Source organism: Uloborus diversus, chromosome 9 (assembly GCF_026930045.1).
Source record: "Uloborus diversus isolate 005 chromosome 9, Udiv.v.3.1, whole genome shotgun sequence".
Classification (NCBI taxonomy): domain Eukaryota; kingdom Metazoa; phylum Arthropoda; class Arachnida; order Araneae; family Uloboridae; genus Uloborus; species Uloborus diversus.
Window position 1 is genome coordinate 110,090,505 of NC_072739.1, and position 14,806 is coordinate 110,105,310.

At 32.2% G+C, this 14,806-nt stretch overlaps 2 protein-coding genes across 2 annotated transcripts in view; both read right to left on the bottom strand.

Moving 5' to 3' along the window:
* LOC129230437 (uncharacterized) overlaps positions 1–6,947 on the bottom strand; it is a 37,363-nt gene extending 30,416 nt beyond the window's left edge. Inside the window, exon 1 of the mRNA XM_054864835.1 lies at positions 5,481–6,947. Within this exon, the coding sequence (XP_054720810.1) occupies positions 5,481–6,947 (1,467 nt within the window). The remainder of the gene's footprint in view (positions 1–5,480) is intronic.
* Positions 6,948–7,552: 605 nt separating this feature from the next.
* LOC129230438 (uncharacterized) lies at positions 7,553–8,868 on the bottom strand. The gene is made up of 3 exons (XM_054864837.1): positions 8,716–8,868; positions 7,614–7,988; positions 7,553–7,564 (listed from the first exon to the last, which is right to left on the bottom strand). The coding sequence occupies exons 1-3, from the start codon at positions 8,866–8,868 to the stop codon at positions 7,553–7,555; spliced, it is 540 nt and encodes a 179-aa protein (XP_054720812.1).
* Positions 8,869–14,806: the final 5,938 nt, after the last annotated feature.

Below are 14,806 nucleotides of genomic sequence, written 5' to 3' on the forward strand. Positions count from 1 at the left end.
AATAATATGCAAAAAAATTGAAACAAGGGTTTACCCACTTAACAGTTTCATCCCCCCTATCACATCCCCATATTATAATCAAAAACTAACAAAAATTTTGCAACCAAATGTAGTTTTATGCTTAGGAATTATACCGATCATATGAACCTAAATCAGCAATCGAAACGATTTTAAGCACTGAATTTATTTATTTTTGATCCGTTTTGATTGCGACGCAAAAAAGGCAGTTTTACTTAAAGTTGGCTTTTTTCTGAAGAAGAAACTAAACTGGAAAAAACTCTTTACAGAAGATAAATATTCGAAAAGAGCATAAAATTTTTATGTACTTATCCTGTTTCGTCATCAGTAAAATTTTCCAACCAAGTTGGCTGAATCTAATATGTTAATACAGTGTAGGACCTAAAATCCGAAATCCTCGGAACCGCGACCCTTTCGGATTTCGGAATTTTAAGGACTTAGGATTCTGACTTTAAAAAAAGTGAAAATTCTCCTGTTGTGCGATATTTGTCATGTTTTTCCTGGTTCCGCTAATGTTCGCACTAAATGAATTTCATAATAATTGCTGAAAATGCTGTATTTTCAACAAGTAATTGCCAAACGTTTACAATTTTGAGCTTATAAACTTGAGGGGGGGGGGGGGAGAATTATATTTAAGGAAACAATATCCGGATTTCGGGCTTTCTGAATTTCGGGATTCCGAATTTGGGGTCCCATACTGTAATTGTTATTGACGGCTGCCAGAAGTGTGGCGAATGGCGTCAAATCAGTGGGAGCGACGTTGTTTGGTGCGGAAGCGGATAATCTTACAATCGCGAGACATTCTCCTTCATTTGTGCTCGTAGGACGTCCCTACCCTTTGCGACTAAAGATCATCCCTTCTCTGGTTCTTTGTCGCCTCAGCTACCATATCGCTCTGACTGAAGTAGCAGCCAATATGCCTGTTCAATCAATCTGCTTTTCTAAGGCGTACTATGCTCCCTTCTCAAAGTCCAACAACTGCTCGTATAGCCACCGGTCACGATTCAGAGGCACCTCTATAGTGCATTCAGCGAGAAGTGATAGTGGAAGTAAACAAAGCAACGTGACTCTTGGCGATTGTCTGATTGATGCTAGACTGGTAAAATTAAAAACAGATTAGCGAAATGTTGATGAACAGAATCGCCAACCCAATGAGTTATTCATGAAAGTCGCAAATATTGATACTTAACAGGAACTCGCTTTTTAACTTCCGCAATCACTTCTCCCTGAATGCCTTGTAGTCCCAATAAAGTTTTTTTTTTTTGATAGCACGAGTAATCGCGTTTTAAACCTCTTCTAGCTGCGCATCTCATGTGCGCATAGCGCGCTTAACCTTGACTCAGTGGCGTCGAAATTTAAATCATTTGTATATCTTGTAAAAGTCTACATTCTTGCCAAGTTTCGTCATTGTGACTCAAGTTCTTCTGAGTGCATATCCTTTTCTGTGATAAAGGGTGCGTTCTGATTAGAAAAACCGGAAACTATTTTCCGTCCGCTGCGTCTAATAAAGGTTAAGGCTTGACGACCATAAGCGTCACCAAAACTGCCGTGCCAATAATTTGCATATCTGGTTACAACGCCATTAAAAGCTGGACTTCCTTCGATTGGGAGGAAGGGGGGGGGGGTGCTCAATTCAGACGCCTTCTGCTAAAAATTATAAATAAGGTAAAAATTATAAATTTTGGAGTTTTGTAACGGTTTTGAGAGCATCCATAAATCAAAATATTTTTGCACTTGATTGAAAATTTTTCCTATTCCAAACAAAAATGGGACGTGTTTTACTTTCGTGCCTCATGGCATCATATTACCATGATCATTTGAAAATTCAAAACTAAGAAAAAAAAGTGACATTTTAAGGTGTCTTCAACAAAAATTTGTTCTTCTGAAGCATTTGTTTATTTATTCAAATTATTTATTAGTTTTATTATTTAGAAAGCAATATATTATGTGAAGACGTGAATGTTTTTTTAACTAAATTTCCTTTTAAGCAATACTCAAGGTAATTTTAGAGTGATAATTATAAAGGAAACATAACAAAAAAATAATTAAACGTAATATGATTCAGCTGAATTAAATAAATGTACCACATGACTCTTAGAAAATTGTATTTTTATTTTATTTTTATGCACACATTTTTAAAAATGATATGCAAAACACAAAATACTTTGACCACACGATAGACATTGAAATTTTTACTAAATATGATCAAGCGAACATTCGCAAAAGCTCTTTTTTGCACTCTGAAAAATTGACCTTAGAAAATTTTGTAACAATTTTTGTTTCTGAAATTGTCAAGTTTGGCTTTAAACGCAAACCTGAAGTTTCCCCATTTAACATGCTTTTTTTTTTTTTTTTTGTTATTCGTTCATCTCATTGCGTCCAGTAATCACGTGACACGTGATCCGCTTTCATCTACTTAATTTCTTTCATCGCGTAATTCTGGGGGAGGAAAAAAAAAGCTCGTCGAAATCGAGGTTTCATCTCTCCTTTCGTTCTTTTCATTAATATCTGCGTTTAGTTTATAGTGCATTTATGCCTTAGGAGAGGAGGATTTTTTGAGCAATCACATTGTTTATTGTTCTCAGTTGACTGTTTTGGCGTCCTATGATTTTATTTTCCCCCGCCTCCCTCTGCAGCACCACCGTCAACCGACCTCACGATGCTGCTTCTCTAGCGAAAACCATCTCCAGGTTGCGTCCATACCCTACACACACACACGCATACATACAGACACCTATACACACACACCCATCTACTCTACACACACACCCACCTACACACACAAGCTCATGCCGGCACACACAGACAGAATCACACACGCCTACAAACACACACCTACACACACACATATTCATGCCTGCACACAAACACATACACACACATTTGTGATTGCTAAAAACATAATTTGAATTCCAAATGTCAAAATTCAAATTAATTTTTTTTTTTTTTTTTTGCTTCTTGCTGTCCTACTATACGTTGAGCCTGCTATCTTTAGAATAGCTTCTTATACAATTGCTTATGATTTTCTTTTGATAGCTGAAATAGCGGTTAAGGTCACTTTTCACTTCCCATATTACGGTTTAACAAGTTCTTTTTTTCTTCTTGTTCATATTATATGTGAATGATCAGAAGCAAAAACATTCGCAATGCATTCCAACAGTCGCAAAGTTCTTTTTTTGACTCGCATTACATAGGACTGCTGTGCGCAGGTAAAGGTCAGTAACACAATTTTTTTCACTTTTGCGACGAAATCCCTCCCCCCCCCCCCCCCAAAAAAAAGGAGAAAAAAAAAGAAAAAGAAATCGGCTGAGTTCCGTATGTTCTTCAACTTTCATTACGTAAGAAATCTAAGATTAAAGCCGTGGCCGTCGCTAGGGGAGGCCTGCTGGCTAGGGGGACTTTGAGGGAAGAAGTTCAGACCTCCTTGAATACGCGATGTAGAATCCGAGATGTTTTTGCATTTGAAACAGCGTGCTACTCTTTAAACATTTTGAAATGCACATGTTATTAATTTTAGATTTTTTATTGAGACAAAGCGAATCATCATCTCATCATTTCAAATTTTTTACAAAAGCGATTTTTTTTTCCTTTTCTAAGCTTTTTTCTACCTACTAGTTTATTATTATTATTTATTTAAATTAAAAGAGAAAAATAGCATACACAACTTCGTTTAATGCTTTAAAAAAGAAAAAAAAAATCCCTCTGCTTTAAATACTTTTTTTTCCCCCTTCTTATGCTCAAAATAAATTCCATGAATCTGGATTCATGCATTTCAGTAGTTGCAAACTTAATGTAAACAATTATTTTCCTATTTTCAACTTGTTGTAAAAATTTAAAATGTAGTGACAAACAAATAACTAGTAGAAAACTGACTTTTTGAATTGATAAAGAAGTAACTTGAATTTCACACATACATTAAAATAATAGCAATAACATTGTAAAAGCAAAAACACTTCACGTATGGGATGACTTTTAAATAGTCAGAATAGCTTAAGGGCATTGTTGAAATCTTCACTTTTTTCAGCTTTCTTCATTAATCTTTTTTTCCCATTAGGAACTTTGAAGTTTCAAAAGGAATATTTAGACACATATATTAAGTGCTTTCAGTAAAATTTAACAAAATAGAAAAAGAAAAAAAAAGTAATAACAAAAATATATGCGTAGTCTAAAAAAAATTGTACAGAATTCAATCATAAGTTTATTTATTTATTTTTTTCATAAAACCTTTGATTTTGTATGAATTTCTTTCCCAAATATCGATAACTTGGAAGCATAGTTTATGGATGAATAGAGGAAAAAGTCATTTAATTCGTGTTTTTTTTTTTTTCTCCTCATGAAATATTCCAGTTCTTTTCAAAAATATATGTATTCCAAAAATAGTTTTTAATAATCACGTCTTATAGCTATTTCCAAATAATATACTTATTAGTGTCAAATAATGTACTTCAGTGAGTACATACATATACTCATTCGGATATTTTCTGTTTCATGACAGGACCAATAAAATAGGATATTTAAAAATTGATTCATTTTATCGTGTTACAGAAATTAAACTATAAATAAAAACAGAAACTTGATAATGAGAAAAACATTTTATTCAAATAAAAACTAATACATCAGTAACAAAACATCAAGCTCAACAGAATCTAGATTCTATATTATAATTTTTGCAAAACAATTACAAAATACAATCTGTCTTTAAAGGATAAGAAAACCAACCAAATTAACACTTTTCAGCACTTCAAATTATTTAACATTATAATTCCATGATTTGGACTACTTTCAGCTTAGCAACAGTATTAATGTAAGTTTAAATTTGGAGGAAAAACAAATTGATAATTTTTCAAAGTATGCTGGAACAAAAACTTCTTGAACACAATGCTCTCCCCTCCCCTTGATATTGAAATATACAGTATTGAAATATATATTGACGTCCATTAATTTAAGTTTCAAGAAAATGAATTTATTTACCTAATTTTTTCTTTCCTCTTTGAGTGAAGCTTCATTTTTTTTTTTTTTTTTTTTTGAAACAGAGAATGTACTAACTGTTAGTTTTACTATTAATAAAAATAAAAATCAGACATAAAAAAAAGTTCCACATATTTTTTGTGATATGCCTCTATGAATGTTTTATGTAAACTAAGTAGTTACTAATAAATTTGAAAACCAATGGTTATTTATATTAAAAATGACAGTACAAAATTTTAGAAAAGTGCAGGAGTTTAAGCTTGTAGTTTTGATTTTTTACGAGAATCAGAATTTGAAGTGTTACTATCAGTTAGTGTTTTTAGTTTTCTTTTTTCTTCAGCGTTTTCTTTACCTGTTACCTTATTAGAGGCTTTGTTTTTTTTCCCTTGGTGCATATCATTTTTAAGTTTACAATAATTATTAAGGAATGTATTTGTGGACGATCTCATTATTTTAAGAATGATTTGTTCAAAATTATAGCCACAGCTACATACTGGGAAATCCCACATATCTTTACCAATTAATATGTTTTTCACTATCTTCATCACCAAGTTTCGTTGGTTTATAACTTTTAAAAATTGAAGTTCATACTTCTCACTGATTAAATTTTGGGTCACTATATAAACATGAAGGACAACATTGGTAATGAATTCTGATGGATAAAGTAACCCACCCCTATTGCAATTTCTTATAAACTGGCAATTTACGTCAACATTCATTTCCTTGTCGGTTAACATTTTTTCTCTGCAGTCTATGCATTTTATATTTTTAAGAACAGCGTGTGCACAATAGCCTGCTAAATATGTAATAATAGGCAACAAATCGGCTACTTTATCTATATCAGAATCCATTACTTCAATTTCTTCAAATAACTCCTCAATACTGTCTTTGGTGTCTGCTGTTTCATCGAAATCAGAGTCATCAAATATATTTACATTGAAACTGCCAGAAGTATGAGATGTAAGCTTTAATTCCCTGCTTATGCGAAGTTTATTTTCTGCTTCATAAAGTTGACGGATAGATACATGATATTGATCACCAGATAAGCTTCTGTATTGGCCAAATCGTGATTCTAGCTTATCGGTCTGAATTTTCCCTAATAATAAATATGACATATTTAGATGATTAGAGCAATATTCTGTTAAACTTAAAAAAGCCTGTGTTGTGTGACGTAAAGCTGAATGTGTTTCTCTACTGAGTCTCCCATTATCAGCATTCATTGCTTCCCACTTGTCTAACCAACTTATAAATTTTTTCAAAAATATTTTTTTTACATCATCAGGAGAGTTAGTAATTGGTTCACACATGGGGTTTCTTTTAAATTTACCTTTAAAAGAAGATTTGACATTAACAATGTCCCACCAATTACAAAATATGTCAATAAAGTTTGCAGTTTCTTGATAATGTGGTAGATTATATTTTTCTCCCAACTGTAATATTCCTTGAACCAGATTTCTGTTAAATATCTTTAAAGCAAGACCAACATTCTGCCTTTCTAAATTCGTCGGCCAAAGAGCCTTTCGCGTGAGACCATAACCAAACTTCAGTAACTGTTTGGACTCAATTTCATACATCTTCCTCAACACATCAAGTGAAGCAGTTTGAAATTTATCTCCACCTTCAAATGGAGGATAATACATAAAATTACCATTCTTTTGATTAAACCAATTGTTTCGGATAGATTTCATTAAATGAACTGTATCAATAAGATAGTAAAGAAATCTGGAGTCGTTAGCTGGATGTGAATACATAACTTGAAATTTTGGAGGATCACTGAAAGAAGACATAGCTTTACGATTGATTGAATTGTTGTCTGTAACAACACCTAACACATCAAAGCCAATGTTTTCCAGTCCCAAAACTATCTTTTTTATTAAACTAAACAATTGGGCTGCAACAATATGCCTTACTGGAAAAATATGTACAACATCTTTCATCGAAGAAGAAATACTGCTCACCATAAACACATGAGCACTAGTGGCTAATTCTGTGCTATCTGGTGAGCAACCTACAATATTGCCCCCTTTGTAATCCATGTAAGGTTTAATATATATTTCATCCAGCAATAAAAAAACAGTTAGATCATTACAATTTAATTTTGACAATATTTGTTTGGCATATAAAAGGAAGTATTTATCTTGTTGCTCAAAAATTGGAGTTGTTTTTAGCATTGAGCTAACTTTCCGAATAGTACTCGGGGCAGGTAATATTAAATTATTAGAATTACGAAAAAATTTATATGCCTGAGGAGATATGTGATAAAACAATGATGAAAAAATTAACATATCAGTGGAGTAACGATACCTTGATGGATTACATTTCAAAAGATCAATTTGTTCGATTAAAAACTCTAAAAAATATTTAAATTTATCATCAACAAGATTTAAGGAATTTTTTAAAAGTAACGTAATGGTATCTATATTTTCTGTCAGAGAATTGTTAAACATTGGTTTAGATTCAAAAAAATTTAAAATTTCGACTACTTCATTAAAATTATTGACTTTTAAGGGTAACTTAGATTTCTTATAATTTTGAATAGTCTGGCTTTTATATGAAGCATTCAGTTTTAGTTCTGAATCTATGTTTATAATATATGTTATAGTAGGTACATTTTCAGTTGTATTTACAGCTAAAAAGATTAAATTTTGATCTTTTTCAATTATAGACCAAAATGATGGTACTTCGTTTAATTGAAAGCACTTTTTCATTTCATTGAAGTTGCTAAATGCAAACCTTTTATCAAAGTCCTCTTTACTTCGCAAGCTGTCCTCCAAAGCCTTGTTTATATGTTTCTCTTCCAGATACCTCTTCTTTTTAATTGGATCATCACGAATATTTTTTACTGACGATAAATACTTCGGACAGTTCGGAAATATTGAGGGAATGGCTCCATATTTCAGTCGCGGCTTTTTTAACTTGGCAGTCAAGGTTTCCCCACTCGACTCTTTGTAAAAGGATGTATGTCGTTCAATGTCATCATTTTGAAAATGTTTTTCGCAAACCTAAAAAGAAAAAAAAATTTACACTAAACGACATCCAAGCTTCATGGTATTGGTAATTCCTCAACACATACATGTGATAATTTTTCTATCAAACTTCTGAACAAAATATATTATTTCCAAAATTCCAACTTTATTTTCCTCTTCCCTGTTCTACTTTTTGTCAATAAACACAGATAAATAAGTGAGTTGTAATTTATTATGTTTTATATTTTAAAAGCTAGAAAACAATATCGGCATCATTTTTGTTTTTTCAAACATCAAAAAAATCAACTTCAATTCTCTTCTACACATTATATTTTTATTTTTAAAACTGTTTTAATGGATTGAGAAACCAATTTATGCTTAAAGAAAAGACCTAAAATATTCATAAATTGCTTGCTTTTTTTTATACTTCCAATGACATGAGCTGTCAAATAACATTAATACTGTTTTTACTGCCCATTTTTAAAAAGTTCTGACAGTTTAATATATGTATAAACACACCGTTTGAACCTTGCAACAACGAACTTTTTTTTCTCGTTAATTGTTGTTTGTGTTTCTATGAATAATAAGACTTGACCTTCGATTTATTCACATTATGCAATATTAAAACCAAATAACCTAAAAGAAGAAACTAAGCTAAAAAATATTCAGATATCTTAGTTTGTACAAAATGCCAATTTAAAGAGTAAAAGCTTAAAATCGTATTTTCAACTACAATTTTAAAATACATAATAAAATTATTTACCCTTGTATTTTTTGTCACAACAAGGTTTTCTCTTGGTATAGCTTTCATCAATTTTTGAAGTAGTTCCTCATTTTTTGGAAAACTGAAGACCACCACTCTGTTTTCTTGATTATAGTTCCCTTTACACTTAGGGACGCAACAAGTGTTTGGCATCTGGAAATAAATTACATGAAACTATTAATAGAAGAAAAGTACTTTACCCACATCAAAAGTTGAAACTATTTTTAAAATGCAACTTAATAATTAAATTAAACAAATTTCGTAGTTTAGATGGAATGTAAATGTCTATGATTTTACTTAGTTATTCTTGTTTTTTCAAAGTAAACTACATGATTTTGAACGGAAATTATTGAATGCCCAAAACAATATCTCAAATTTCGTTTGTTTATAACATTAATATATGCATACATGAGTAGAGCTTTGGAATGTAAAATCAATACAAATAGTTTTAACTAAAAAGTTATGCTGTTTCAAAAAACTTTCCATAGATAATTACTGTCATCGCATCATATCAAAAGAAGAGTTATAATACTATATCTATGTACAATAATTTAATACGAAAAAAAAAACATTGAAAAATCTAAGCGTTATAATTAAAACAAAGAGTGGGAAAAATTCAAAATTTAATTTACACAACCTTATCGTTTAATTTTTGTAAATTAATACACGACCATAGAAGTCTCATGTGATCTCATTTTAAAATAACTTATCTACTTTCGGAGAGAAGGTGTTTCTAAATTCTAATTTAAACACTTAAAATTGACTACATTAAAAAAAAAAAAAAAACATTTGTAACATAAATATGATTTTATTTTTCTGCACTGAAAGTAAAAATTGATGTGAGAAGTTGTTTTGTTTCTATTATACAAACACAACCTGTAAAACGAATAATTAATTGAAAAATAATAAATTGTGCGTGAATTTAATATATGAAAAGCTCTAACCTCAGTTAAATTTCAAACCAAGAATAAAAACAATAATAAGTTAGTTTAAGACAACGAGCAATCCATTAGGCTTATTACCAATCGTAGCAAACGTTCGTTAACATTGATTTTTCGTTAGCATTTTAAATAAACATAAGATAAAATGAAAAAAACATTTTCACTCAACTTGAATTAAATTGTTGCCTTGTGGATTTAGACCTTCTTTGTTGTCATAAATTCGATTATTTCATGCGAAAACCACGATTATATTCCAACTTTCTTATTGACCACGAGGACATTTCGACCGACGCTAACGCTCTCCCTTCTGTGCTTCTTCGGCAGAAGAGGGCTTCGTTCGTCTCCCTCAATGTGATGACTCAGACAACTGGTTTTCGTTCAGAAATCTGGCCTCCCCTAGCGACGGCCACGGTAGAACGCGGAAAATTCTTCCCTTTCCAACGATATATAATATTACTAATTGCGAGTAATTTTTCACCCCTATATTCGGAAATTTATGTGAAAATTGGACCTAAATTGGAATAAAAAAAGAACTATTCATCGAATTGTTTTCGAACTGGTCTGCAAACCTTCTCAGGACTTAAAGGAACAAATTGTGAAAATTTCAGCGAAATCGGCCGGGTAGTTCTCGAGTTTTGCGAGTTTAAACAAACAGACGCTTTTTGGACACTTCATTTTATACTATGTAGAGATTTTAGATTGTTTTTTCTTCCCAGGAAAACGTAAAATGCGGGAAATTCATAAATAACAATTTTTTATCCGGGTTAAATTAACATTATTAGTGTACGAAAAAACTACGGAAAAACTTGAAATATAGGAAAAACATAAACTCGTAGGACGTAAAATCGTGGTTTTACTGTATTTGTAGTTCATTTAACTCATAAAAAAATTAGATTTTTCAAATTGCTGTTCGTTACTTTTCAATTCAGTTGCTGTTTTTTAAATGGAAAACTAGTAAATACTGTTGGAGCGAAGCTTAGATAAGCTTTAATAAACCTGCGAAGTAGGGGAAAGTCGTCGAATTCTTCAGATGAGGATATTTCTGGACGCTAGTGTTGCCGTGTTCACATAAAGCAAATGGTAATGTGTACGTAACTGCCATATGTGTTTGCTGAATGTTCAACGGCATTTCCAGGTTACGATAATTCAGAAGTGAATTAAATATTGCGCTCAACGCTTGCTATCAACCATATCGTTGCCACTACATATGAGTAAACAGGTGAACTAACTATTGCGCTCTGCGCTAAAGGCAACAGTGAATGGCAGTTCATCATTTGTGATGTCAAGCGCAGAGGCGTTAAAAATAATATCGAGTTTGCGCACCGATTTAAATATTTTTTTAAAAAATAGTAAACTTCTTCAAATATTTTTTTAATGGCCAAATCCTATGTTTTTAGCATGCTCTTTCAGAAAAATACTTTTAAATTTTCGGAAACGACCCTGTTATTTACAATGCGTGATTGGTTTTGCGCGTTCATAGCAAATGTACTGGAATCAACACGTTCTCACTCGCATGCATGGTAGAACAGAAAAAATGTCTTTGCGGATAATTCAGCTGAATCCTTGAGGTGCAATTCTGTGCAGTCACAATTTTCAGATATTTAAGTGTTACTAGCACTAAAACTTTAATGCTGGGTTTTATACTTTCATAATTGTATTAATAATTAATGTATAGTTTACGTTTTCAAAAATCGTCTAATGATGTGCATTTAAAGAACAATTCGGCTCCACAACCGCTCAATACATATACAAAAAAATACTGAACCTTACGGAAAGAATCTTTGGTTTCCACATGTGCTACTAATTCTAATATGACGCTTATTATTAATATTAAAAAAACTCCCGTAAAGGTATGACGGGTGAAAATTGCTTCTAAATTTGAACGAAGCGATTGCCCGTTTGGTGATATTTTGATAGTTGGAACTTTAACGTCACTCTAGTGGATTAACTCTAAACTCCAGTGGATAGCGTTCATTTCGACCTCTCTTTCGAATCTTAATTCCGCTTACCACTAAAACAGTTAAGTTACCGGATCCAGTTCAGCCTTGTCAAAATAAAGTATATCCCTGCATGTCAAGCGTTACCAAAACATATTATCAAATTATCTTGCCGTGGCGCGAGTTTTATTGTTGGTGACGTCAGGAGCATTACTCGATCATTCGGTGTTATATATATATATAAGAATAAAGACTGTTTTATTCAGTAAATTACCCGCCCATTAGCCAGGGCTAAAGCAGAAATACGTGAAATACACCGCCAGCTCAGTCATTTCCAGCCGAGGACTGCAGTTTCGTGCTTATTAGCACTCTACAGTCCGGCATAGGAAAGTGACTGAGCTGGAGATGGAAAACCTCATAAGGAAGCCAAGAGTGCGAAACAAACTGGTAGCTAATATAGAATTAGCAGACCAGACGAGTGACCGAAGCAATTCCGAAATGCAATGACCGAAGCAAAGTTTTCCATCTCCAGCTCAGTCACTTTCCTATGCCGGGCTGATGAGTGCTAATAAGCACGAAACTGCAGTCCTCGGCTGGAAATGACTGAGCTGGCGGTGTATTTCACGTAAAGACTGTTTTGACCAAACCTTCACCCCCAAAAGATAAATTGTGGCTGTGCTAGTTCCTGGAGCGAAGTTGAAAATCATCTAATTCTTCTCATAACTACGAAAAGTGCATGCGTAAAAATGTATCAACGTTGTGAAATCAACTTTTTAAGAATGGGGTCGTATCTGAAATTTTAAAAGTATTTTTTTCTGAAAGAGCATGCTTAAAAATGTATGATCTGCCCAATTTTAAAATATTTTGACAAAGTCAAATATTTTTAAAAAAGTACTTTAATCGGTGCGCAGATTCAATTTCATTTCTTATGCTTCTGCACATGACATCACAAGTGATGAAATGCCATTCACTGATGCCATTAGCGCAGAGCGCAATAGTTAATACGCAGCTTTGCTCACATGCACTGGCAACGATATGGTTGATGGCAAAAGCGTAGGGAGCAATATTTAATTCGCTTCTAAATTATCATAGCATGGAAACGCGGTAGACAGCAAACGTAAGCATTCAGCTCGCCAGTGGAATACGTGCCAAAGTTCATCACTTGTGACGTCATAAAGACAACGCCTTGTTTGAAAAATAGGACATTTTAAAAAATTAATTAAAAATTACAACGTTTTGAAAATAAAAGATTTTTCTCACTCCATTTTTTTGAGCAATTACGATTGCTTATTGTTCTCACTTGAAAGTTTTGAATTCCTATGATTTATTTTTCCCCCGCCTCTCTCTGCAGCACCACCGTCGGCCGGCCGCCTCACGATGCAGCTCCTCTACCGAAAACCGTCTCCAGGTTGCATCACTCTTACTTGCCTACTCTTACACATGCACCTACACACACAAACACATGCACACACGCTTACATACAGACACCTACACACACACACACCTACACATACACACAACTACCCACACATACACATGCCTCCCCCCCCACACACACACAAACTCACACGCCTTCATACACACACACTCGTGTTTGCAAAAAACGTAATTTGAATTCAAGATGTCAAAGTTCAAACTATTATGTATATATATATATATATATATATATATATATTGCTCATTCTATCAACATTAGTGACTAAAAGCAGTACTTTTGACTGATGGAAACAACCCCATTATGTTTAAAAAATAATGTTTAAATCTGAAGTAGTGTTTATTTATTTATTTATATAATGAATTTCTTTATCGTTGCAAGACTTAACAAACACTGAGTATATCTTGAGTCTCATTCCTACAAATGTATCAGGAAAACTTTCATATATTCATGTGGATTTGTAACCAATTATTTATTTTAAAAACAATGCAATCTTGATTACCACAAAATATTTAGAAACTACTCAACATGCTCAACAAAAATTAACTTATTTTATGTACTTATTTACCTATTGAATAATACTGCTATTTTAATAGAGTTATCTCAATTACTGAAAAACAAACAATGAGAAAAAAAAGTTTTTAAGTTGATTGTCCTGAGTCAATTTGCTTCAAATCTATTTACCAGTTTCAAACGAAATTCAAAAATTGAATTACTTCGAAGCAAATGCAAGAGACGCTTTATAAACGCTTTCGCTGCGTAAAATGTTTTAAAACTTTTCGTCTTTTTCAGTTTGGGAAATTTCTAAATAATTTGAAAGGAAGAGAAAATGGTATAAATTTTAAGGCCAAATCGCCAAGAGATGTAATGAACGAAAATTTCTTAACACTTGTTGAATTTTCATTTTACACACTGACTTGCAATGTTTTTATTAAAATAACTTTAAAAAAACAATAATGGGGATTTTTAATCCTTTCTAACAGCAGCTTATTTTACTTTCTCTTATTAAACGTTCAGGATTATTTAGTCTGCATCGCATAAACTTAAAGGTACTAATAAAGTTGTTTTATTTAGAAAATGCCTGAATACCGTTTTTAGTTGTTCCGAAAACTTGGGAACTAGATTCTGAGAATGGCATTTCTTTTTTATTCATAAAAGCTTTTTATAAAAGACACGAATATTATGAGCTTTTCCTGTTGTTTGATTACATGAACAAAATAAAATATCTTAGCAAATGTAATCGAAATTAGTTTAGATAACTTAATAAGCAAATTGTGAGGCTGCAATATTTTATTCATAAAAACTTTAAAAACAGATTACAAAGAAAATTAACTTTTTGATTATTTGATTACATGATCACACATTGAAAAAATGCACCAGACATATAAGTGCTATTTATTGTAGCAATCACTCACAGAAAACACAATTTAGTTATTAGTTCTTTCTAATAAAAGAAGTACGAATTTACCAAATTAAAAACAATTTGGGAGCAAAATTAAAGCAATAAAATATAGAAGAAAAAAATTCCCTCAGTCTTTTAGAGCGAAAAGAAATAACAAAAAATATTTATTTAACGTGAAATCATTTAGATCAGTGATGCCCAACTTTTTGTACCCCAGGGCCGCACCTTATATTAAGAAGACCCTCTAGGGCAGAACGCAAAAAAAAAAAAAAAAAAGTATTTGATTTTTCTCCCCAAATAACATGGGAGAGGATTACAAAAGAAGTAAAATTACAAACTAAGAATTGTTGCCATCATTACTGTGTTCTTATTTTTA